The sequence below is a fragment of the Mustela nigripes genome, chromosome 6, assembly GCF_022355385.1.
Source record: "Mustela nigripes isolate SB6536 chromosome 6, MUSNIG.SB6536, whole genome shotgun sequence".
Lineage (NCBI taxonomy): Eukaryota > Metazoa > Chordata > Mammalia > Carnivora > Mustelidae > Mustela > Mustela nigripes.
This window is the reverse complement of record NC_081562.1, coordinates 24,749,644-24,774,794: the sequence shown is the minus strand read 5'-3', so window position 1 is coordinate 24,774,794 and position 25,151 is coordinate 24,749,644. Positions and strand designations below refer to the sequence as shown.

The 25,151-nt window shown below is 38.7% G+C and overlaps 1 protein-coding gene and 1 pseudogene across 2 annotated transcripts in view; both read right to left on the bottom strand.

Moving 5' to 3' along the window:
• Positions 1-25,151, bottom strand: part of NTN4 (netrin 4) — a 113,578-nt gene that overhangs the window by 60,692 nt on the left and 27,735 nt on the right. For both annotated transcript variants that reach the window (XM_059402321.1, XM_059402323.1), the window contains exon 3: positions 14,342-14,620. In XM_059402321.1, coding sequence (XP_059258304.1) covers positions 14,342-14,620 — 279 coding nt within the window. The remainder of the gene's footprint in view (positions 1-14,341; positions 14,621-25,151) is intronic.
• LOC132020094 (aspartate aminotransferase, mitochondrial-like) lies at positions 10,383-14,078 on the bottom strand (annotated as a pseudogene).

Genomic DNA, 25,151 nt, shown 5'->3' with positions numbered 1-25,151 from the left:
CCCCAAAGAACCAACTCCTCTATCTGTTCTATTATTTTTCTAGTTTCTATATCATTTATTTCTGTTCTAATGGGAATTATTTCCCTCCTTCTGCTGGTTTTTAGGTTTTGCTTGTTGTTCTTTTTCTAAATTCTTTAGGTGTAAATTTAGGTTGCTTATATGAGATTTTTCTTGTTTCTTGAGGTAGGTCTATATGGGTATAAATTTCCCCCTTAGAACCACTTTTAACGCAACCTCAAAGTTTTAAACCATTGTCTTCATTTACATTTGGTTCTATGTACTTTTTTATTTCTTCTTTTGTTTCCTGATTGACCCATTAATTGTTTAGTAGTATATTATTTAACCTCCATGTATTTGTGGGCTTTTCAGCTTTTTTCTTGTGGTTAACTTCTAATTCTATAGCATTCTGGTCAGAAAAGTGCATATTATAACTTAGCTTTTTCTTGAATTTGTTGAGGCTATTTTTTTTGTGACCTAGTATGTTATCTGTTCTTGAGAATTTTCCATGTGCACTTGAAAATAATGTGTATTCTGCTGTTTTAGGATGGAATGTTCTGAATATATCTGTTAAATCCGTCTGGTCCAGTGTGTCATTTGAAGCCATTATTTCCTTGCTAATATTCTGTTGAGATGGTTTGTCCATTGACGTAAATGGGGTGTTAAAGTCCCCTACTATTATGTATTATTATCAATTAGTTTTTTTATGTTTGTTTTGTGTATTTGGGTGTTCAAATGTTGGGTGGATAAATACTTAGAATTGTTATATCTTCTTGCTGTGTTTTCCTCTTTATGATGATATGTTTTTTTTTACTACTGTCTTTGTTTTATAGTCTATTTTGTCTATTTAAAGTCTATATAAGTATTGCTACTCCCACTTATTTTGACATCCATTTGCATGATAAATGTTTCTCCATCCTCTCACATTCAATCTGCAGCTGGCTTTAGATCTAAAATGAATGTCTTATAGGCAGCATATAGATGAGTCTTGTTTTTTATCCATTCTGCCAGCCTGTCTTTTGATTGGATTATTTAGTCCATTTATAGTCAAAGTGATTATTTATATATATATTTATTTATATATTTATTGCTATTTTATTACCTGTTTTGCAGTCATTTATGAAGATTTTTCTGATCTCTTCTTGTCTTTCTTTTGTGGTTTGTTGGTTTTCTTTAGTGATACATTTGGATTTCATTTTCTTTATCCTTCACATATTTTTAGTCATTTTCGATTTGTGGTTATCATTAGGTTTGTATATAACATTTTCTGCATTTAGCAGTCTGTATTAAGTTGATGCTCATTTAATTCTGAACCCATTTTTTTACTCCTCTCCTCCCACTTTTTAGGTATATTTTGTTATATTTTACATCCTTTTATTCTGTGAGTTCCTTAACTTTTTATAGAAATATTCATATATATTGCTTTTGTGTTTTTATGTTACCTTCATACTGACACTTATGGTCCTCCCTTTCCACTCAGAGTCCCCTTTAATATTTCTTGCAGGGTTGGCTTAGTGGTAATGAACTCCTTTAGTTTTTGTTTGTCTGGAAAATTCTTTATTTATCCTTCTTTTCTGAATAATAGCCTTGTTGGATTAGCATATTCTTGGCTGCAGATTTTTCCCATTCAGCACTTTGAATATATCATGCCAGTCCCTCTGGCTTAGAAAGTTTCTGTCAACAAATCCACTGATAGCCTTATGAGATTTCCCTTGTATGTAACTGTATTTTGTCTTGCTACTTTTAAGATATTTTTTTCTTTATCTCTATAATTTGCCATTTTTATTACAATATGCCTTGGTGAGGATCTGCTTTTGTTGATTTTGCTGGGGGTTCTCTGTGCCTCTTGGATCTAGAAATCTGTGTCCTTCCCCAGATTAGGGAAGTTCTCAGCTATTATTTCTTAAAATAAATTTTCTCTTCCCTTTTCTCTCTCTTCTTCTTCTGGGACTCCTATAATATGAATGTTATTACATTTTATGGTGTCACTGAGGTCTTTAAGTCTGATCTCATTTTGAAAAATTCTCTTTGTTCTCTTTTGTTCAGCTTAATTACTTTCCATTACTCTATCTTCTAGCTCATTAATTCATTCCTCAGTTTCTTCCACCCTGTTGTTCATTCCATCAAATGTATTTCTGATTTTGTTTATTGAGCCCTTTATCTCTGCTGTTATTCCTTATCTCTGTGCTAAGAGTCTCACTGGTGCCTTTCACTCTTTTCTCAAGTCCAGCAAGTGTCTTTATCATCACTACTTTAAATCTGGGGGGTGCCTGGGTGGCTCAGTGAGTTTACTGTCTGCCTTTAGCTCAGGTCATGATCCTGGGGTCCTGGGATTGAGCCCCACTTCAGTGGGAGTTTGGTTCTCCCTCTCCGTCTGTGGGAACTGAGGCCCTGCAAAATTCCCACATCTTGAGACACAGTGCGAACAGAAGTTCGGGCTGGTCTTTTCAGGGAGAAGGCCTGCCACACTGGTTCTAATGCAAGTATGACTGGGATGAATAGTTTCACCATGGAATGGGGGGTGGCCGGGGGGAGATGGCTGGGTATAAGCAAGTCAAGTAGTGAGTGTTAGTGCTGCACTGATTCCCACAGATGGCCCTGTGCTAATACTGAGGGGTTAGGGGTGTTGGGAAATGGCACCCCTTTGTTCCCAGAGGGTTCTCTTTGTGAATACTGCCTCTCTGGAACAGGCTCAGAGATGAATAAATAACCTCCCCACTGTGTACCCAGGAGCTCTTTAGATTGCTGTTTCTACACTGTGTGTCCGATGGCTATTTGCCCTACCTTCTCTCCAAGAGCAGCCTGAGTCCTTAGGGGCTCTCCCTGAGCCAAGCCAGCTGATCTTTAAAACTTCAGGTTTTAAACCCCACTGCTTACAAGAACTCATGTAATTCACCCCCTCTCATTTTCCAAGCCAATTGCTATGGGGCTTCCTCTTCTTTGGGCACTTCCTGAGTGTTAGTATGTCTCTTGCCCTTCTCCACAACCAGGGCTCCCTCCCCACTGCAGTGGTCATGATCTGTTTCTCTCCTAAACCAAGTCTCCACACTTTCTAACTTCTTCAATGTGGGCTTTTGTCTACCTTTAATTGTGGAGTTTTTCCAGGTTGATTTCTGGAGTACTTAGGATGATTTGATAGTTATCTAGTTGTATTCATGGGATGGGGCAAGTCTAGGTTCCTCCTACTTGGCCATCATCTTCCCCTCTCTATCTTCTCACATCTGTGATAGTTTTTTTCTTTTTTAATTTTAACTAATCTTCACATCCAATGTGGGACTCAAATTTATAACCCTGAGATCAAGAGACATACATTCCACTGACTGAGCCAGCCGGGCACCCCAGTAATATCTTCTGATACATAAAAGTTATTACTTTCGATGAAGTCCAATTTATTCCTTTTTTTCTTTTGTTGCTTTGTGCTTTTGATGACAAATCTAAGAAACCATTTCTTAATCCAAGGTCACACAGACTTATGTCTGTTTCCGTCTAAGAGTTTTATAATTTTCAGTCTACAGTTAAGTCTTTGATCCATTTTGAGTAAATTTTTGTATATGGTATAAGAAAAGGGTCCAAATTTATTATTTTGCATGTGTTTATCTGGTTGTCCCAGCACCATTTATTGAAAAGAGTCTTCTTTTTCCATTGAATAATCTGGACATCTTTGTTGAAAATCAGTTGACCATAGATGTCTGTATTTATTTCTGAACTCTTTATCTTATAAGGCTATATGTTCATCCTTATGCCAGCAGCATACTGTTTTTTTTTAAATTATTGTAACTTTGTAGTAAGTTTTGAAATTGGGAAGTGTGAGTCCTCCAACTTCATTGTTCTTCAATATTGTTTTGGATGTTCAAGACCCCTTGCCTTTCCATATGAATTCAGATTGTCCATTTCTGCAAAGAAGGCAGCTGGAATTTTGATAGGGATTTCACCGTATCTATATATCAATTTGGAGACTGTTTCCATCTTAGCAATATTAAATGTCCCAATCCATGAAAACAGGATGTTTTTCCTTTTGTTTGTATCTCTAATTTCTTTCAAGAATGTTTCAGAGTTTTCTGTGTGCAAATCTTACACCTACTTGGTTAAGTTTATTCTGAAGTATTTTATTCTTTTTTGATGCTTTTGTAAATGGATTTGTTTTCTTAATTTTATTTTTGGGATTTTTTGAACTTACTATGTTAGACATTGTGAATGTCCCAGTATTGGCTAATAAAGAAGCAAGTAGTTTAGCAAATAGGGAAAGTTGAATATGTAAGAAAATAATTACAATATGGTACAATAAGTGTTTTAATCGGAGAGTCGTACTGGGCACCATGCGAAGCTTGAAGAATGATTGGAGTTCCGTTTTCAAGGCCACTAATGACCTGTTTAATAAAATAGGCTATAATCCCTTACCTTTTATGTTAGTGAGATTGGGTGGCAAAATTTAATATCTTATTTTTTTGTTTATTATTTTTATTTTTTTAAAGGAGAGAGAGAGGGCAGAGCAGGCAGAGGGACAGGGAAAAGCAGGCTTCTCACTGAGCAGAGAGCCCAACATGGGGCTCGATCCCAGGATCCCTCGATCCATGATCTAAGCCAAAGGCAGGCGCTTAATGGACTGAGGTAGCCAGGCACCCTGGGTGACACAATTTGGAGCACAAGTCTCTTCACTACTCCTACTCCAGGACAATCCCAGAGTTAAATTCCCTTTTCTTTACATATAAGAATTGGATTAAATTGCAAATAAGAATTACAAGATAAATATGTTACAACTACAATCTTTAGCCCCCTTTCAACATTCTTTGCTATGGAATTACTATGGTTCCACCTTCTCTTTCATTTTAATGCTTACCTGGGCCTTATCTGGGAAACAAAGAAACCTCTGCCCTTCAGGAATTCTGAGAGCGACTGAGCCAGCTAAATTGCATGCCTGGTAGGGGTGCCCTTTAGAGATGCAAAACTAAGAGGCAAAGGACACCTGATCAGTTTACTTTTACAAACTTCATAATTGTTCATATTATATATAAAACATTTAATAGTGGAACCAATGTAATCATTTCTCCATCTCTAGTCTGTGAGCTCTCTTAAAGCTAAAAATATATTTTAGTTTTTGAAAAATTTTTCTCTGCTTTTTATTTCTATCTGAAGAGCTAAAAAGATATCAGAATTCCATATGTCTAAAAAAGTCTTATGAGTTAATAACTACTATATTCCTCCCATCTCCCCACACATGTACTATTTTATTCCTCTAAGAAATTTGCATTGCTAAGATATAATACAACTGTAGTTTCAATTATAGCTTTAAGGTTTTGAATGCCAAAATTAACAGAACTTGTTTTCCTCACTATTTGAAATAGCTGTGAATTTTCTCTCTCTTGTGGAATGATTATGACATTGTGTGTGCGTATATGTGTATTTGAACCTTATGTGTCTGGTGACTAAAAATTCTTGTAAGAAGGAATAAGGACTTAAGTTACAGTTAATCTTCTACTGAATTGTAATTGTTTTAGGGCAAACTGAAGTACGTTTCCAGCTCTTACAAATTTGGCAAGATACAAATGAAATACCACAGAGATAGGAGTCCTGGGGTTGTGAACCAGAAGTGAGATATCTATCTGTAACCTCAGCTTTTCTCTTTCCATGTAGCTTAACCGCCCCCCACCTCCCCACCATTATATTAGCTGTGAAACTGCACGAGGAGGCCTAGCGGACCCAGGGATGTCCCAGCTATCTGTGGGATGGATCTGAAAATGCTACACTGAAAAGGAAATATTCATAAGGAAAAATTTTCAAAGTGGGATATGCCTTGAATATTTGAAGGGCACTTTATAGTAAGAAAAATGTCAAATTTACATTGTTTCTTCCCAAATTTATGCTAGCAACTAAAACTTGTTAAAGAAACTCATTTTTGTATCTTTTCAATGCTCTAATTTTGACCTAAATATAGAGGCTTCCCTTTCTGAAAAAGCATGTTCATGAAAAGTTGAGTGAGCAAATATGGTATTTTGGAGAACCAACTTTACCTTTCTACTAGCTTATGTTTCACTTATATAAATGTCCACTCTGACACCAATAATTTGGCTTTAGTTGTTTCATTTAATCTTCCTGTGAAATAGTCAAAGGCCTGCAAATTTAAAAAATGTAAACATTCTGGGGGAAACTTTGAAAAGAACCTCATATGTGATTCTTCCATGAGTGCTAAAATTGTTTTGTAATACCTCTGGTTCTGAAGTCTTCTGGCTTCCTGATCATCAAATGAAAAGAATACTCAGGCAACTTTTGCCATCAAGAGAAGGTATATCTTACTGTCTCAAGAGAAAATAAGGCTAGATCCATCGGGTAGTTTTATAGTCAAAACACTGACAATTTCAGCCATGAACATATTTTACTGACTTGCCCTTCTACTAGAAAACATAAGGTAGTAAATGAAGTATCAACATTCTGTACACCTTCTATGGCATCTGTAGTTACTCATTGCCAAGGGACTAATGGCAAAGCTATAACGTAGTAACACACAGGAATATTGAAATGAGAAAGTCAAGACCTTGAAATGGATTGAGGATAATCTCACAGTAACTGTATCAAATTGGCAAGTTTAATAGTTTGTTAATATTGGGAATAAAACACTGTGTACCATTTTGGTGAGAGGATTACCTTTTCCTTCAGATCCTGATGTGACAAATGAAATAATTGGGATCGCTGCTGCCTTTATTGTTTTTAAACCCTTGTTCTTTTCCTTAATATCCTGAAGAGTCAAGGGCTGTCTAATTATTACTTTTGGTTTATTTCACAGCACAGTAAAAAAAATTTTTTAGAGAAGATGAAAACTGTGGTCTTCAATCTGTTCTGACTGTATAAAACTTGATATATGAGATGTGCAAACATAAATATATGATTAAATGTATTCAGGTTCAGACGAGAAGAGCTTTTGTAATGAAACTATATGAATAGTTCTAAAGTTTGCCTTGCACAGCTAGGTAGCTAAGTAAGATTTTCCTTAAAACCTTACTTTCTGGTTCTACATATAGTTTCAATATTTACTCTTAGATTTACAATATGCCAGTTAAAATATTGATGCTTTTTTATAATTTTATAATGAGTTTCTGATTAGAAAAGAAAAATCTACCGTAAGAAGTATAGTACAAGGCATCTAAACAATTTTTCACCCTCTTCTAAGGCTTCCATGTTGTCCAATGGGTGATATGTTAGTAAAACAATGAAACGTTCTATGTTCCCTTTTATTGCCATCCATCAATCCAACAACTGCGAAATCACCAGCTGACAGGAAAAAGAGAACTACATCAGTCCTCTCTAGCTGCAAAAAGAAAAAGCTTTAAGAACTTCTTTTCACATAATGTCTGGGATCCCAGCAGGCTGGAGTCAAAGTACAGTGTTCCTTGTTACAAAATCTCTAGCTTTGTGAACATGTCAAACAGCACATAAGTTACAATTTATTTTTGTTGTTATTGGCGGAAGAAGTGTATGTGGGAGAAGTAACAGAAGTGGCTGAGGTAATGTAATAGAGTGACAGCAACATCAGTAGCGGCTTCTAAATATCAGGCACTAGCTATCATAATTCTAATCCTCACAATAACTAAGAAGGTGGATCTTATTTTCTTGGGAAACTGAGGTTTGGTGAGACTGAGTAACTTAGCAAATGCCATGGTGAGTCAAATCCAGACCTGACTGGATCACCGCACTGGTCTGCCTTCCAGTAAAATGAACTGATGAGGAAAAACTGAACTGGTAAAGAATAAATGGAACGTACTGGGAAGAAGGGGAAGCAGGAAGAAGACACAGGAGGAGTGTTTTAAGATAAATGAGGCTGCCAACTTGTACGCCACCTTGTGCCTTTTTCTGCTCCCCTCTTCTGCAGAAAGAAAGTGACCCTACAATCTTAGCATGAGAAACAGACTAAGTATCATTTCTATTAACTTGATTGTCTATCATCAACCATTAAAAATTCTAGCCTTTAGGGGCGTCTGGGTGGCTCAGTGGTTTAAAGCCTCTGCCTTCGGCTCAGGTCATGATCCCAGGGTCCTGGGATCAAGCCCGATATCGGGCTCTCTGCTTAGCGGGGAGCCTGCTTCCTCTTCTCTCTCCCTGCCTTCTTGTGATCTCTGTCTGTCACATAAATAAATAAAATCTTTAAAAAAAAAAATTCTAGCCCATAAAGTCAGACCTTATTAATTACAATTAATTACTCATCCTGAAAACAATATTAGCTTCAGATGAATTGGTAAGGTCTATAAAGCAGCAGAGCTCAAACTTTAGCAAGCTTTGAAATCACCTAGGCCCTATCTCCAGAGTTTCTGATTCAGAAGGTCTGGGGTAGGACCTGAGAGTTGGTAATTCTTACAAGTTCCCAGGGAATGCTGGTGCTGCTGGTTCAGGACCATGCTGAGAATGACTAGTGCAAAGAAAAGCTGTGCTAACCACAAATTTATACGTACATACCTATGACAAGCTGATTAGTAAAAGAATAGGATTTCTCAAGAGGCTACCTTCCATTGTGCAAGCACAACTTTTGAATTCAGTTATTTACAACAGCATCTGTAAAATGAATAGTGTTCATACAAATGTAGGACAATTGACCTTATGGCCATGTTATTAATTAGGCAAAAGACTATGCTTTTAATGTGCAATTTGCTCACCTAAGCATTTGTAGTAATAAGAATATCACATTTAGAAGAGGCAAGCATACCTGTATGTAATACCAGCCCTTCATAAGCCAGGAAAAAAATACATAAAAATAAAATGCACTTAGGGATGGAAACATCTGAAACCAGAACTATTTCCATTTCTGATAATAAACCTCTGCTGGCTTTATGGTGCTTATGGCTTAAAAAACAAACATTTTAATAGAGTAGAGACAAGAATATTCATAGAACTGGATTCCTGGAAGCCAACATACCCTTAGCCTGTTTCTTATCCCTGGCTCTGAGTTTGACTTAGTCTTGCCTGGTTTTGGCACATGTTGTACTTATAATACTAGGAATGATATGACCCTGCTGCTGGAATCAATATGAAAATTGGGGAACAGGATGTCACAAAACTAGTATTATTTTAAAAGGCAGTTGCTTCCAGTTTCAGAGTGACCTGAAATTAGTAAAGGTATGATTCCTATCCCATCGGGTCTTCTAGGATAGAGACTTCTCATTCCCACATCCTTCAAAACAAAACAAACAAATAAACAAAAAACACCCAACTCTAAATAATCCCCTTTACTTGGTTATCAGGATCCTTTCTATAGGCTAACATTTTTCTTTTGGGGGGCAGGGAGTGGGGTCCTACAATAACTTTATTATAACAGAGAACCCAGGCTGTAATAAGTCTACATGATTAGAGCAGATGGTAGTTATCTTTCCAAAGGGTGATGCCTGAGCCCAGCTGGCGCACACTAAGGTTAAAGCCAAGGTCCAGAATACCCTGTTTCCTGCTATTACCCTGCATTGCCCAGCTCATGATGTGAGATGAGAGACTACACAGCCACACTGAAGGGAAGGATGAGGTCCCACCAGGCAGAGGCAACAGCCCAACAGAAGAAAATTTTAAAATCACCAAAAAGGATGCTGAAATAAGGTGCAGTTGCCCACCCTTGCTATCCTCTGTTGAGAAAGATGAGCTTATGGGATGAATAGCAAATTATGTCCCTTATTCCTCAAATGAATAAATCCTGAGAAGATGGGGTTGATGGCCAGTCAACCAGTAGAACAGGATGAAAATCTGAGCTTGTTACAGATCTTCGTGTCTCAGGGAAAGGGCAGCAGGGATAAGAGAGAAGAGAGGAGCATTAAAATGCCTGGAAGCATTAAAAAGGAGAAACTTCTTTCTTTCTTTTCCTTTAACAAGACAGGAAATAGTATCTTTTATTTTCCTTGTTGCAGTGGCAGCAGACCTTGGTTTTCATAAAACATGATCTCCGTTCATATGGTCTGTTGATAAGATTGCTCAGTCATGGGGAGGCCAGGCTGACCACTAATGTTAGGACTAGGTCTTCTCACAAAGCCTCTAACAAGCGTTGAATCTCATGCTGAGTCCACAGAGGTACATTCAACACCATAAAGTGCTCCGGTTAAAGCTTCTGTGATATTGCAATGATATGATTAATGGCTTTTTTTTAAAAGGCTATGGCTTTCCTGTACATGTTAACTATTTCAGAAAAGTTGTGGATACAAAGATGGGGGAGAGTCTGGTTTCAAGCCACACAGTTCCAGACACCAGCTACAGATGCCTCTGCCCTGTTTAACTACATGTTCTTTTCTGAGAAACACATTCAGTTACTGTGGTTGAAAGAAATGATCCACTCTTCACCTCCAACCTTCCTTATCCTGTGAATCTCACATGTGCAAAGGCTGAAGGCAGGACCGTTTTGTTTCTGTTCCCTCTCATTAGGGAAATCACTTGGTGACCCGGTGAATGTGATGAACAAGGTAGCCCAGTTGTCCAAGATGACCCTTGCCACAGGGATGCAGCTGACCTCTGTCGTTTAGATGGAGAACTCCTTGGTCAGCTGCTCCACCTGTTCAGGCTTTAGCCCTCTGAAACAAAACAGGCTAATCTGGTCGGGGATGTGCTGTGCATGGTTGGGAGAAGCCCTCCCTCTTGAGGTTCGAGACCAGCTGAATCTGCAAACTAATGATGCAGTTGGCCATGACTTGCACTTCCTGCAACTATTGTTTTGGAAAATCTGGGCTGGTCAGAATGGTCAAGGCAACCTGAGCTCTATTGAGAGGAGGGCTGAAATTTACAGAGGAACATCAAGGTCTTCATTTGTGACTCCACCCCTCTGACCTCAACATCTTTGCAGAGCCCAGTGAAGTCTCCCACATGCTTACCATAGAAGCCCATGTTCTTGGTATGGGATTAGCAGAGACAAACATTAATGCCCTCTTCAGCGAAGTGGTGCACAACCCAGGCTCCCTTGTTATCATCACTACTGACAAAACCTTGGTAGGCCATGTCAAAGAACTAGAGAGATTCTTCTTTCACTGCTATTGCTGTTGCCTTCTATTGCTCAGGATGAGGGTCCACTCCCATGGGATTGTGGGCAGGAGTGTGCAGAAGAACTCTTTGCTCTGGTGTTTTTGAAATATCCTCCCTAGTGCCTGTGAAGTTAAAGCTACAAGTCTTGGGGTCATAGTATTGATAACCTTGCAGCTGCGTGCCAGTGTGTCTGATGGTTTGGGCAGAAGGACATCTTGGCTGAACTTAAAAAATCTTTGCAGAAGCCTAGCTCTGATCCCTAAGGCCTCAGTTCCAGAAATGGTCTGCACAGTGACATACTGGCCGATTTTCAACACTTTGCTGTTCTCACCCAGGGTTAATTTTATAGGTGCCTTGCAAAATTCAGCCAGTCCTGCAAGAGGCAGATTTTCTTTGTTCAGATATTTTGCAGCAAACTAGGCCTCTGCCTTCCAGACACCAGGAGGACGTAGGCTTTTCATGATACTGGTAGGCACCACCTACCAGATTCTTCTTTTTACTGCCGGTATCTCTCTCTCTCATAGGCTTTTGTGATTCCCAGGATTGGATCTGGGGGCCCCACCTCCGAATGGGCTCACCAGGAGCTGACTCTTGCAGAGGGCAGCGGGTGAGGTTGGTGTGGAAGGTGGCAGTGATTTTGGATAGAACACTGCTGGAATGCACAAGGTCATGGTGGAAGCAAGAGGTTCGGTGGGTAGCGGCAGAATGGAGTGGAGGGCCAGCGGCGCAGACATGGAGGCTCAGGCTCATAGGCTGAGCTTTCTTGTTGGCAGAAGACTGTGTGGAGTCGTTATATTTTAAGACTTTTTCAGAAGTTTCTGTTAACTCTGTATGTGTCCCTTTTAGAATTTAGCAGAATTAGTAGAATTATTTTTTTCTTTTTTAAATAAGAAAGCCATTTTTTTTTTTAAATTTCTAAAACTCTAGCATATATTTCTAGGGGGTGCTGATGGTCACTCACCATACCTGTACCAAGTTGTCTGTGTAGCTACCAAACCGTCTGGCCATCACTAGAGCAGGGCAGGTGCACTGGGGAGGCCCTGACTTCCTGCTGGTGCTGATAATTTCTTGTTTCAGTTCATCTACAATGATCTTGCCCTTCAAGTCCCAGATTTGATGCTGTGGCCTATGGCAGCCCAGAGCCAGTAGTGGTGGGGGCTGAATCACAGGGCATCGATGATGTCCCTGCCATCTAGCGTATGAAGGTACTTGCTTTTGTGGAGGTCCCACATTATGGCCTGGCCAGCCGTGCCTCCAGAAGCACAGAAGAATCCATCTAGCCAGTCACAGCCCGTGTGGCCCAAGTGGTTGGTCCTCAGCTTACAGTTTTCCACATTTTATACCCTGACCGGCTTGTGGCTTATGAACAAAAGAAATTTATTTCTCACAGTTCTGGAGAATGGAAGTCCAAGATCAGGGTGCCAGCAGGGTCTGTTTCTTGTAAAGACCCTCTTCTGGGTGACAGACTACTGCCTGCTCATTGTATCCTCACACAGCTGAAAGAGAGCTAGCTACCTCTCTGGTCTCTTAAGGCCACAAATCCCATTCACTTGAGGTCTCTACTTTCATGACCTAATTACCTCCCAAAGGCCCCACCTCCACATCCCATCACACTGTGATGAGGTTTTCTTTTCTTTTCTTTTCTTTTTTTTAAGATTTTTTATTTCTTTACTTGACAGACAGAGATCACAAGTAGGCAGAGAGGCAGGCAGAGAGAGAGGGGGAAGCAGGCTCCCTGCCGAGCAGAGAGCCCGATGTGGGGCTCGATCCCAGGACCTTGGTATCATGACCCAAGCCAAAGGCAGAGGCTTTAACCCACTGAGCCACCCAGGTGCCCCTCTGATGAGGTTTTCCACATACGAATTTTGGAGGGACACAAACGCCCAATCCATTACAGCCATGCCCTCCTGTCACTCATTCACTGAAATACAATGGCAGAGATGTACTGGCATTCTACCTCACACCATCTTTCTAGTTTACAGTCTAGGAGATTGGCACATCTCTAGAATATCTGAGTTATTTTCTTTGTGAGTCATACCTGAACCCCCCTAACTTAGGTATTACCAATTATTCCGTCCTTTATTTGAAGCAATGTTAGCTCAAAGATCCATCGGTGTCTGCAAACTAGTAGGAGTTTTCCGGGTGAGTACTGCTTTTTCTCCAACTCGGAAGCCCCAGCTTCGTTTCTAGAGTCAAGAGCATCGTTTTTGTTTTTGAAACTCTGGTCACTACCCTACTCATTTTCATTACCGCAGTGCTGTCCTACACCCCAGGGACTTAGCCCAGCAAATACCAACTTTTCTGTGGGTTAACTGGTTCATGGTCCCTTATGGCCCTGTCCTCTATTAGGGCTGGGCGAAAGAAGACAAATGTGTTAGTCTCCTCTCTAGGAAATGAAGTAAGGATACTTTGAGGTCTTAAATTTTTATTTAATTTTTTTGTCTTGATCAGAAGTATCAGAGAAAAATATAAAATTTTAAAATTGGAGTGCTCTCTTCCTCGCCTTCTCTTCGCCCAATACCCAGCCCTGGCTCTGGGTGCATCCCAACAAGGCACTTGCTGTCTGAGCCACTTTGTGTGTGTGTGTGTGTGTGTGTGTGTGTGTGTGTGTGTGTGTTTTGGAAGAAAGTGATGTGAGGACAATCACATCATTTTTCATTTTCATCATTTTTCTATTCCTGTGTTGCTATCATTCGATCAGACACCTACCAAACCCCCAACTCTGGCTCAGGTAACACACTGTCCTGAGGAGACATAGGTCACGCAGTCCTGGTCTTCGGGAGTTTGCGATCTCCCCAGAGATGCAGTCAAGTGAAAGTTCAGAGGAAAACACAAGGGGATGTGTGACAGTAGAGGAAAGGGGGTTTAACTCTGGCTTAGGGTGACAGGGGGTCAGGCCACTCTTCACAGAGGAGAATTATTATTCATTCTATTGGCCAGACAGCAAAAGATACCAGGCATTAAACTGAGGTTCTCGTTTTTTCCACTTTAAAGTCAACTCAACAATAGTCCCCATTTACTGTCAAAGCTACTCCTGTGTGATAATGCCACAAATATGATTATGCCAACCTCTCCTGCTGCTCACCTTACACTTCGTATCTGAAGGTCATGGTACTAAAAATTGGCATGGATGTATTCCAAGGAATCTGGTTATCATGCTTGACTATTTATAATTCTAAAATTGAAGAGTTAAAAAACGAGTTAATTGGCATTTTATAGGATGGGTATGGGGTCGGAAGAGTGAATCAGCAGAGGGAGAAACAGAAGCACTGTGTGAGCCAAGACCAACTCTGAGGAAACTTAGATTACCACTGCCCAAAGCTGAGGGTAACCCATGGTTTGTTTTTCATAGGGGAGGAATTGTTTCACATACCACGTGGAATGCTCCTGGGGCCTTGACCGGTCTGAAGCCGTCAACAGGTACGCACTGATCAGCATGGCCATTGCAGAAGCAGCTGCCCTTGACAATGAAATCATAGATTGCGTAATGTGTAAAATGTTGAGGCTTTGCGGTCAGGTCATTCCTCTGACAGGGGCAAGACTGCCGTTTCAGCAGCTGCACACGGAGGTTGGTGATCTTCAGCTGCTCCTGCACTTTGGCACTGTAAGGGTTCTCTGCATCGTATGGCGGTGACAAAGCTCGGAAAATAACCTGTAAAGAAGAAAAATATTACCATGAGTATATAGGGCTGTGTGCAAACCCCAAATCATTTGCCTCATACAATTTTGATGTGACTTATACCTTTTGTCATCTGCAAGTGATAAGATAGGCAGCCTTTTGACCTTGATCACACAGGTGTGCTGTCTGTTTGGATGCAGGATAAGTATGAAATAAGTAGCCAGCAGGGACCTGACTCTTGAGATGAAGGCAGCCATGCAGAGACTGGGAAGAGCATTTTGGGCAGAAGGAACACAAGTTTCAAGGCCTGGAAGCTGAATCAAGTCTGTTTTTTGTTTGTTTGTTTGTTGTTTGTTTTTTGGGTTTTTTTAAAGATTTTATTTTTATTTATATGACAGAGAGAGCAAGTGCATAAGCAGGGGGAGCGGCAGAGGGAGAGGGAGAAGTAGATTCCCCACTGAGAAGGGAAGCCAGGACTCGATCCCAGGACCCCAGGATCATGACTGGAGCTGAAGGCAGACGCTTAACCGACTGAGCCATCCAGGTGCCCTCAAGCCTGGCTTATTAAAGGAAGAACAACAAAGCCGGTGTGACTGAGGTCCAGGAAACAAGGGGACAGTTTTCAGAGCAGAGGATGGAGCCAGGACAAGACAGATCATGAACAGAGAGCCCTTCAAGGCCATGGTAGTTATTTTAGCTGTAGTGGGAAGCCACTGGAAGGTCATACACAGAGAAGTGATGTTTTCTGATTTGCATTTTTTAAAAAAGACAATTCTCGTTCCTGTGAGGAGAATGGATTATAAAGCGTGACGAATAGAAGCAGGAGGACCAGTTAGGAAGTGATTGCAAAATCAAGATCCAGACACTTCTATTTCCAGATAAAATGTGACCCTTTCGAAGACTAATCAGTTATTAATTGGGGTCATGGTTGCTACAAATACTTTGGGGTTCCCCTCTTCTGGATCTGCCTTCCACGCTTGTGGCACGTTCTTGGAATATTCTTACTAGCAGTAAATATACAGTCCTTTCAGAGTGGATTTGATTTCTGAAATCAGTTAAATGTCCCTTAAATCCACATATAGAGAATAAAATGGCTGATCAAGTTAGTTAAGAGTACTTTTTTTTTTTAAGATTTTATTTATTTATTTGACAGACAGAGATCACAAGTAGGCAGAGAGGCAGGCAGAGAGAGAGAGAGAGAGGAAAGCAAGGCTCCCTGCTGAGCAGAGAGCCCAGTGTGGGGTTTGATCCCAGGACCCTGGGATCATGACCCGAGCCAAAGGCAGAGGCTTTAGCCCACTGAGCCACCCAGGTGCCCCAGTTAAGAATACTTTGGTTAAATGCAAAGTAGAAGTAATAAAACAGTTTTTATTGTGTATGTTAGAGATAGACTCGAAAGGCAATTTAAAACTTGAGTTCTGAGGAGGAAACCAGAGGGAGGAAGATTCAGAAGGGACGGGCTTTGGGCATGTGTGTGTATCTATACATTATATGGGAGTAATAAAAGGGCCCCTGGGGTGGAGTGGTACAAACTTCTCCAAGGGTCTTTTAACTTTGGGGGAAAAGAGGCTGGTGGAAGAGGAAATCATTGCTAGTGGAAACCAATGAATATAAAAAAGGAATTCCAAACAATCTCATGACATAAACCAGTATTATAAGGAGGCCAACACTAAATTATACCTTATTATGGAGATTTAAAAAAAAAAAAGAACGAAACCTCAAACAATCTTGTTAATTTATATAATGAGAGACAAAGCTCTCTTGAAAAATTCTTAGGTATCTCTTGATTTTTTAAAGATATGTTAAGAGGCTGGGTGGCTCAGATGGTTAAGCATCTGCCTTCAGCCCAGGTCATGGTCCCAGGTTTTTGGAATCGAGCCCCACATCAGGCTCCCCGTTCAGTGGGGAGCCTGCTTCTCCCCCTGCCGCTTCCCCTGCTTGTGCTCTCGTTCTCTCTCAAATACATACATAAAAAAATCTTTAAAAAAGATATCCTGGAACTCTATTTCAGAAATATTTGGATAAAATAGTTTGAAAGTAAAGTAATTATTAAAAAGTGGGCTTTGGATAAACTTCCATTTAGAGAGAAGGTATCTAAAAGTAGTTTTCCAGGAAAAAACTTCCTTAAGGAATACTTTGGATGTAGAAGTTTCATTTTGGAAATTGATTTTGCACTGAAAGTATGAAAGGCAAGAATCAACTGTGCAGGATCACATCTTCAGGCCCACTGGTACATAACTGTCCCAAATGAAATATAACTTTGGGGGAGGGGGTGATAAGTCAATGGATACTTGCTGTCCAGCAGCCAGAGTGATCCTCTATAAACAGAAGTTGGATCATGTCACTCTGCTTAAATTGACCTCCACCCAAAGACCTCCCATTTGTCTCAGAATAAAATATAAAGTCCTTGTAGCAGCCTTGCCTCATTTTTGTTCTTAGTGCTTAATACCAACTAACACATTGTAGTAGTAGTTGTGTAATGATTTACCATTGTCCCAGTCTAGGAAGTAAACTCCTTGAGGGTAATCACTGATCCCAGGACAGTGCCTGGTGCAGAGTCAATATTCAGTAAATTTTTCGTAAACGAATTGGTTGATTTTAACATTGTTCTTGTCATTCAAGTAATAGGTGAGAATTTTAAATAACTTAGCTTCCTCTTACAAGATCTTAAATGGATTCACATATGAATTCATGTTATAGCACTAGGAAGGAAGAGGTAGGAACTTGTATTATAAAAGTTATAAATAATTGAATCATTAACCAGTTTCTGCATTTCTAGGTATTTTTGAACTTGAAAAAAGTTGTAGCCTAAACTTTAACAATATTCCACACCATTTATTCACATGTAAAGTGTTGGAAACAACATAAGGAATAAAGTTTTCCAACAAATAATATGTCGCCTACTTGGAAGTCAATAGATAACTAATGTCTCTTTTTAATTTTTTAAAATATTATTTTATTTAAGTTCAATTAATTAACAATTAATTAAAATTAACATTAATCAATTAATAAGTTAACTAATTTAAGTTCAATTAATTAACTTTGATTTGATTTCTGAAATCAGTTAAACGTCCCTTAAATCCACATATAGAGAGTAAAATGGCTGATTAAGTTAGTTGAATGATTAATAGTGCATTATTAGTTTCAGAGGTCAAGTTCAGTGATTCATCAGTTGCATATAACACCCAGTGCTCTCGAGGTAATCTCTTTCAATGATAGCCCATATCACAGCCTAATTTTACATTTGAATCATTAAAATTAAAAAAAAAAAAACACTGAATCCATTGTGAGTTATGTGAAGCTAATTTTTCATAAAATATCCCAAATCCTGGCACTCTGTTAGACATGTGTGAGGAACTCTCAATAAAACCAATAATGTGGCTATGTTTATTGACCACAGTAATGCAAGGACATGGAAAAGGTCACAGTGCTAACCAAGTAAGTAGTCTACTGAAAAGGCTACAGCATACTTCTCTAAATTGTGGCCCACCCTTCCTTTTCCTCCACATTGGTGACAACTGTTTGCTCTCTGGGTTCCTATCACATATTTACCCTTGACATTTACCCTTGTTTCCTCTCCCTCCCTCCTTACAACCCCTTTCCCTCCTGAGAATTGCTCTGCACATGCAAGGCTAGAGGAAGGTCTGTCAAGGTTTGTAGGAACTTAGAAGCTCTTTGGCTTCCTGAACCCAGACTGTGGAGGCTGAATGGCGTCTCTGTGCTCAGTGTGCCTGACACCACAGTTGGCATGCTGATATCAGCCGGGAAGGGACATCATGACCCCTGAGGCTGTATGCTGGAACGGAGACAGCCCAGTGCCACAGACACAAAAGTCAACGGGAATTTAAACCATGAAATCTTTTTTCCAGAAAGGAGACGCCTTAATCTGATACTCTGGGAAAAGGATCTACCCTGCGTCAGGAAACAAAGAGTGCGCCAATCCAGATGCTTCAAGCTTCTGGCAGGTCGCCCTTTGGGTCCCACCCAGTTTTTCTTCAAACATCTCCAGAAGAAGTCTGCATGGCACTGCTAAAATGAAGGAAAAGCACAGAAACCCTCCTGTAACACCAGCCTCTTCTGGTTTCATCCCCATCAGGAACAGGACGTATCTATGAGCCCATCACTGCTCTTTGGTTATGACTGCTTCTGAAGAGACACTCCTGACAAGACATAGAAGCCAGAAGGGAACTAAGACCAGGTCTGTTTTGATAGCAGCTTGTTACTGCTATTGGCCGGGACCTCCTGACCATTTTTTTTTTTTTTAAGATTTTATTTATTTATTTGACAGACAGAGATCACAAGTAGGCAGAGAGGCAGGCAGAGAGTGAGAGGGGAGGAAGCAGGCTCCCTGCTGAGCAGAGAGCCCAATGCGGGGCTTGATCCCAGGACCCTGAGATCATGACCTGAACCGAAGGCAGAGGCTTTAATCCACTGAGCCTCCCAAGTGCCCCTCCTGATCATATTTTTCAAATTAAGAAAGTTGATTGTATTTCAGTGGCTAATACTATCATTATAAAGAAATCTGTCACTCAGAATGTAGGAGACATTAAGAATCTACAATGAGATCCCAAAGACAACAAGGAATACTAGCAACTCCACAATATTTTCCCATCCATACCTCTGTCTATATACATAAAGAAGATAATGTAAACAACTTTGTTTCAACTTAACAATACCTTGTAAATGTTTTCCAACTCAATGGACGTAACTCCCCATCAGTGGTTCTCAAAGTGTGGCCCTCAGACCAACAACCTTGGTATAAAACCTGGGAACTAGTTAGAAATGCAAATTCTGTCTATCTATCTATGTATCTATGTATCTATCTATCTAAGAGAGACAGTGAGTAAGAGCAGGAGGGAGCGAGAATCTGAAGCATACTGAGCTGAGCCTGATGTGGGGCTCGAACCCACGACAATGAGATCATGACCTGAGCAAAACCAAGAGTCAGAACTTCAACCAACTGGACCACCCAGACTTGCCGGAAATGCAGATTCTTGATCCCTGTACCAAGTGGACCGATCAACTCTGGAGATGGGGCCCAGCAATCTGGGTTTCAGCACGTCTTCTGATGCACAGATGCATGATTCTGATGCACAATGAAGTTTGAGAAACACTGCTGCATTACTTAAAAATCTGGTTAGAGATCCATTGTGTGGATATGACACAATTTATTTAACCAGGCTGCTGTTGCTAGGCATAGATTGTTTCCAGATTTTCAATATAATCAGCTATATTGAACAATCATATAGCTAAAATGCAGAAGTTTATATAATGTCCTGAAGATACATTTCCAAATGTGAATCAATGTTTTAGATTAAATGCATAATTTAAAAACATCTCTGAGCTTCTGAATGAATCACAGCCTTTTCCTACCTAATCCTTGCAATCTTCACATTTCTCTGGTCTTGCCTCACTTTCTAAGCCTGGAATCCCTCAAACTTTGCCTAAGGATCTGGATTTTTGGCTTAGATTCTGCCATTTCTTATGCCCAAGTGTAACAAAGAGATCCTTAAAAAGTTCTGAGCAGGTTAGAATTATCTATATGCTCTTCCTCTTCTAACTCTCAATAATACTGAAAATTAGTTAAAATAGTGTTCCCTAGTCCTACTTTTACTCTGATATGAAACTTTCAACAGAGTATTAACACAATATGAATAGAATAAGAAGTAGAGTAAATATGAAGTACATAGTAGTCTAGGATCCTTTTACTATCAAACTCATACCTTACATTTTACGCCATAACTCAAATTTTATCGCCTATGTTATTAGATCACAATAACTCAAGAAACTTAGTTATCACATTTAAAAAATTATTTTTAGCCACTAGCTTGAGGAATATTTCAGGTCCAAGTTAATTACCCATCCTGTAGACTCTATTGGCACCTTTCTGTGCTAGCACTTTCACACTAGTCCATGTTATTGCCTATTTACTTATCTGTATCACACACAATAGACTCTGCTCAGTGGGCAAGGATCTTGTTTGTCTGGTTAACAGCTGTGTCCCCAGCATGTCCCACGGTCTCTGGCATATTGTAGCATTTCATAATTATACTGAATGAATAAATGAATGAACTCTTTTACCAAATAGTATTTTTAAAAAGGAGAAGCCAAATAGGGAATAAGATTTAGAAGATTAAAAAAGCAAAATGCTCTTACCACAAGTTCTGCACTCTTGATGAAGAGTGTAGGAACACACATATACATGTCTAAATACCTATGTAAAAATATGTAATACATTTCAAATGGTTTTATGGATTCTTTCTCTTCATCAGCACACAAGATCTTTCATATTCTTAAGAAAAGGGATCAGGCAGGTATTATCAAGCACCCAAACACATAGAAATATTAGGTCTTTTCCACGGTTTCTGGTCTAGCTTTCTTATTTACTAAAAATGGAAGCCTTGGGATCACAACTGCAATGATTCTTTTTTTTTTTTTTTTGCAATGATTCTTTAATGTGTTTTTTAAGTTCTTGAATCTTCATGTTCTCAAAAAAGCAGCTTTATTTTCAATGACTTTCTCTTGTGTTTTTCTATTTTATTTTTGCTTTCATCTTTATTACTTTCTTCTACTTTGGATTTAATTTTCTCTTCTCTTACTGATTTCTTAAAGTAGAACTGTAGATCCTTGATTTGAGGTATTCCCCTCCCCATCAAATGCTTCTTTAGGTAAATTTTGTTTTACGTAAATTTTGTTTCATTGTGTTTTCAGTTCAAAATCCTTTCTATTTTCCCTTTTTAATTTCTTTTTTGACCCATAAGTTACTCAAAAGTGTGTTGTTTAATTTTCGAATATTTGTGCATTTCCCTTATACCTCCTGTTATTGATTTTTTTTAAGATTTTATTTATTTATTTGACAGAGAGAGACACAGTGAGAGAGGGAACCCAAGCAGGGGGAGTGGAAGAGGGAGAAGCAGACTCCCCTGCTGAATAGGGAGTCCAATGCAGGGCTGGATCCCAGAACCCTGGGACCATGACCTGAGCTGAAGGCAGACCCTTAAAGACTGAGCCACCCAGGTGCCCCTCCTGTTATTAATTTCTAATCTAATTCCTTTGTGGTCAGAGAACATACTTTGTATGATTTGATTCTTTTACATTTATCTGTATTTGTTTTATGGTCTATCTTGATAAATGGTCCTTTTGCCCTTGAAAAGATTGTGTATACTACTGTTTTTGGCAAAGTGTTATATAAATATTAATTAGGTTAAGTTGTTTGACAGTGTTAATCAAATCTTCTGTATCCTTACTGATTTTCCCTACTTATTTTATCGATTTTTCCAGAAAAAAGATCTGAAAAAACTCAGCTATATTTATCAACCCATCTGTTTCTTTTTGCAGTTTTTTGCTTCATGTATTTTGAAGCCTTGCTACTAGGTGCATAAACATTTAGGACTGTTACATCCTCTTGATGAATTAGCACCTTTATTAATATGAAATGTCCCTCTTTATCTCTGGTAATCTTCTTTGATCTGAAATCTACTTTGTCTAAAAATAAAGCCACTGCCAAAAACTTTCCTTTGGTTAGTGTTAACATATATATCTTTTTACATCCTTTCACTTTTAACTTATTTATGTCTTTTTATTTAAAGATTTTCTTTATTTATGTATTTATTGCAGTGGGAGAGGAGAACAGTCAGACGATTAAGCATCCAACTCTTGATTTCAACTCAGGTCTTGATCTCAGGGTCCTGAATTCAAACCATATGCTGCTCTCCATGCTGAGCATGGAGCCTACTTGAAAAAAATAAAGTGAATTTCTTACAGTTGCACTTTTAAAAAAATTTTATCCAATCTGATAACCTATGCCTTTAATTGGAGTGTTTAGACCTTTTACATTTAATGTGATTGTTGAGATGGTTGTGTTTAAATCTTCTATTTTGGTTTTTGTTTTATATTCTACTCTTTTTTTTTTCTATCTTCTGTTGGATTGACTATTTTAGGGTCCTTTTTATTTCCTTTTTTGTTTATTTTTTGTAACCTTTTTTAAAAAAACAGTGGCTGCTTTAGAGTTTATAGTATATAAAGTATATATACTCTCTCTATATAGAGTATATAGTATATATCTTTAATTTAATACAGTCTTTCCTTAGGTAATATTTCTTACTTCACATATAGCATAAAAAACTTAGAACAGTATACTCCCCTTTCCTCCTCTCAACCGCTGCTCCATTGTTGTAATGCACATCCATTAGGCTCCTCCTAGATTCCTGCTCTCTGGACCTAGCCCGGAAGCTTTCTCTAGATAATAAGCTGGGACAATCAGAGAGCTCACCTCATTTGCTTCCATTATCTCAGGGATTACTGTTCTCTGCTGCCTGATGTCCAAAATCTGAAAGTAGTTCTTTCATATATTTTGTCTTTTTTTTTTTTTTTTTTTTTTTTTTTAGTTGTTTCAGGCAGTGGGGTTAGTCTGGTTCTTATTACTGCATATTGGCTAAGAGCTAAAGTCTAAAACACCAAGGCAGCTTAACTTTTCTGAAGTATAATTTATAAAACTGTAACTGGATTAGCCCTTTTTTTTTTTAAGATTTATTTATTTATTTATTTATTTGAAAGAAAGAGAGAGAGCACAAGTGGGAGAGGCAGAAGGAAAGGGAGAGAGAATCTGAAGCCGACTCTGTGCTGTGCATGGAGTCTGATATGGGGCTTGATCCCAAGACCCTGAGATCATGACTTGAGCCAAAACCAAGTTGGTTACTTAAGGGACTGCACCACCCAGATGCCCCAAGCCCTTATTTTTATATAAAAATTTCATAGAAATGAAATCAGAAGTTTGTTTTCTTTAAGATTTTATTTATTTATTTGAGAGTAAGAGAAAGAGAGAGACAGCATGAGTAGGGGGAGGAGTAGACAGAGGGAGAGTGCAGGAAGCCCACTCCAGGGATGATCACAGGACTCTGGGATCATGACCTGAACCAAAGGCAGACACTTAACCCACTGAGCTACCCAGGTGCCCCCAGAAGTTTGATAATGAAAGTATGAAAACTTGCTAGGAAGCCTTGATGATAATACAAGGATAATACAAGGATAATCTCCCTGATGATAATACAAGTCAAGATTTTGGACCCCAGATCTGGACTTTTTCCTGTTCTACAAATCCAGTAATATTTTTGTAGGATGCTCATACATTTCATTCCTAGTCATTGCCATAACCATAGATTTTTATGGGTCAACTAGATGTACAGTCAGAGTTAATAGATTAAAAGTCCTGGAAAAGCAAATTTATTTTCTTATTGGCATCTCAATCTAAGAAATGTGAAAAATAATTTAAAATATAAGCACCCAATTTTGTATGTTTATTCAATAATTCTATTTTAGTAATTTGGACTTTTTAATAAATGGGTAAACCCTCACTATAACCTTGTTTATAATTTATGATACCTATATATATATTTGTCTATCTTACATTTTTTACATTTGTGCTATGCTTTGATTCATCTTTGTATGCCCATCTAATACCATGTCTCATAGATTCTCAACAATGTGTACTGGAGGGCCTGGGTGGCACGGTTGGTTAAGCATCCAACTTCTGGTTTCTACTTAGGTTGTGATCTCAGGGGTGTGAGATTGAGCCATGTGTTGGGCTCTGTGCTCAGCATTGAGTCTGCTTGAGATTCTCTCTCCCTTTCCCTCTGCCCCTCCTGTTGTGCTCTTTCTCTCTCTCTCTATCTCAAATAAATGAATAAATATTTCAAAAAATTATGCATTGAAGGAATGAGTCATTATAGAATTATGTTAAGACAGGCTCATTTTAATTTTGTGATATAAATTAATAATATAAATATAAAATTTATTCATATAATTGCATTTTATTCATAAGAAAATATATTAGGCACATGGTACTTCACAATAAACCTATTATGAAATAGCTTACTGTATGGTATTCTTATACCATGTCCAACATGACTAGTAAAATTTAACTTTATAGAAAAAATGAATTTAATATTAGTAAGTATTAAAATATTTTTGAGTGCCAAATTTGAATAATGTATTGTTCAGGAATAAACCTAAACCAACTGCAAGAATGACAGTGACACATTTAGACAGGAATCATGCAACTCTAGCCTAATATAATCTAATAAAAAGACAAATCACCTCAACAGTAAAAAATGTTTCTATAAAAGAAAAGTAATCACAGTTTTTCCTTACTCTATTTAAGCCCAGTTAGAATAACATGTATATTGAGAAACATTTCCAATTGTACTCATTTGTCTTATGTGGTTGTTTACTAGTTGTTTACAAATAGCATCTGGTTAATTGAGTTGAATCTTGTGACACATTGACAGCTATTCTGTTTATTGTCAGGTAGATGGTATACCCAAGACCTAGCATGGAAACTGATATATTTGTCTCCATACCTACTGTTATTCAAGCTCTGTTATCTACTGTTTATTTAATATCAAGCTTGATATTAAATATCAAGTTCCTGAAGTTTAGTAGGATTCAAGCATTCCCATGTCGCCCCACCAACAAGGAAGGTTTCATATTAGTTGACTTCTGAAGCCAGTTACTGGCTCCATTTAAGTTGAAGTTGTAGGTATGTGGATGAAAGAGCATAGATTCT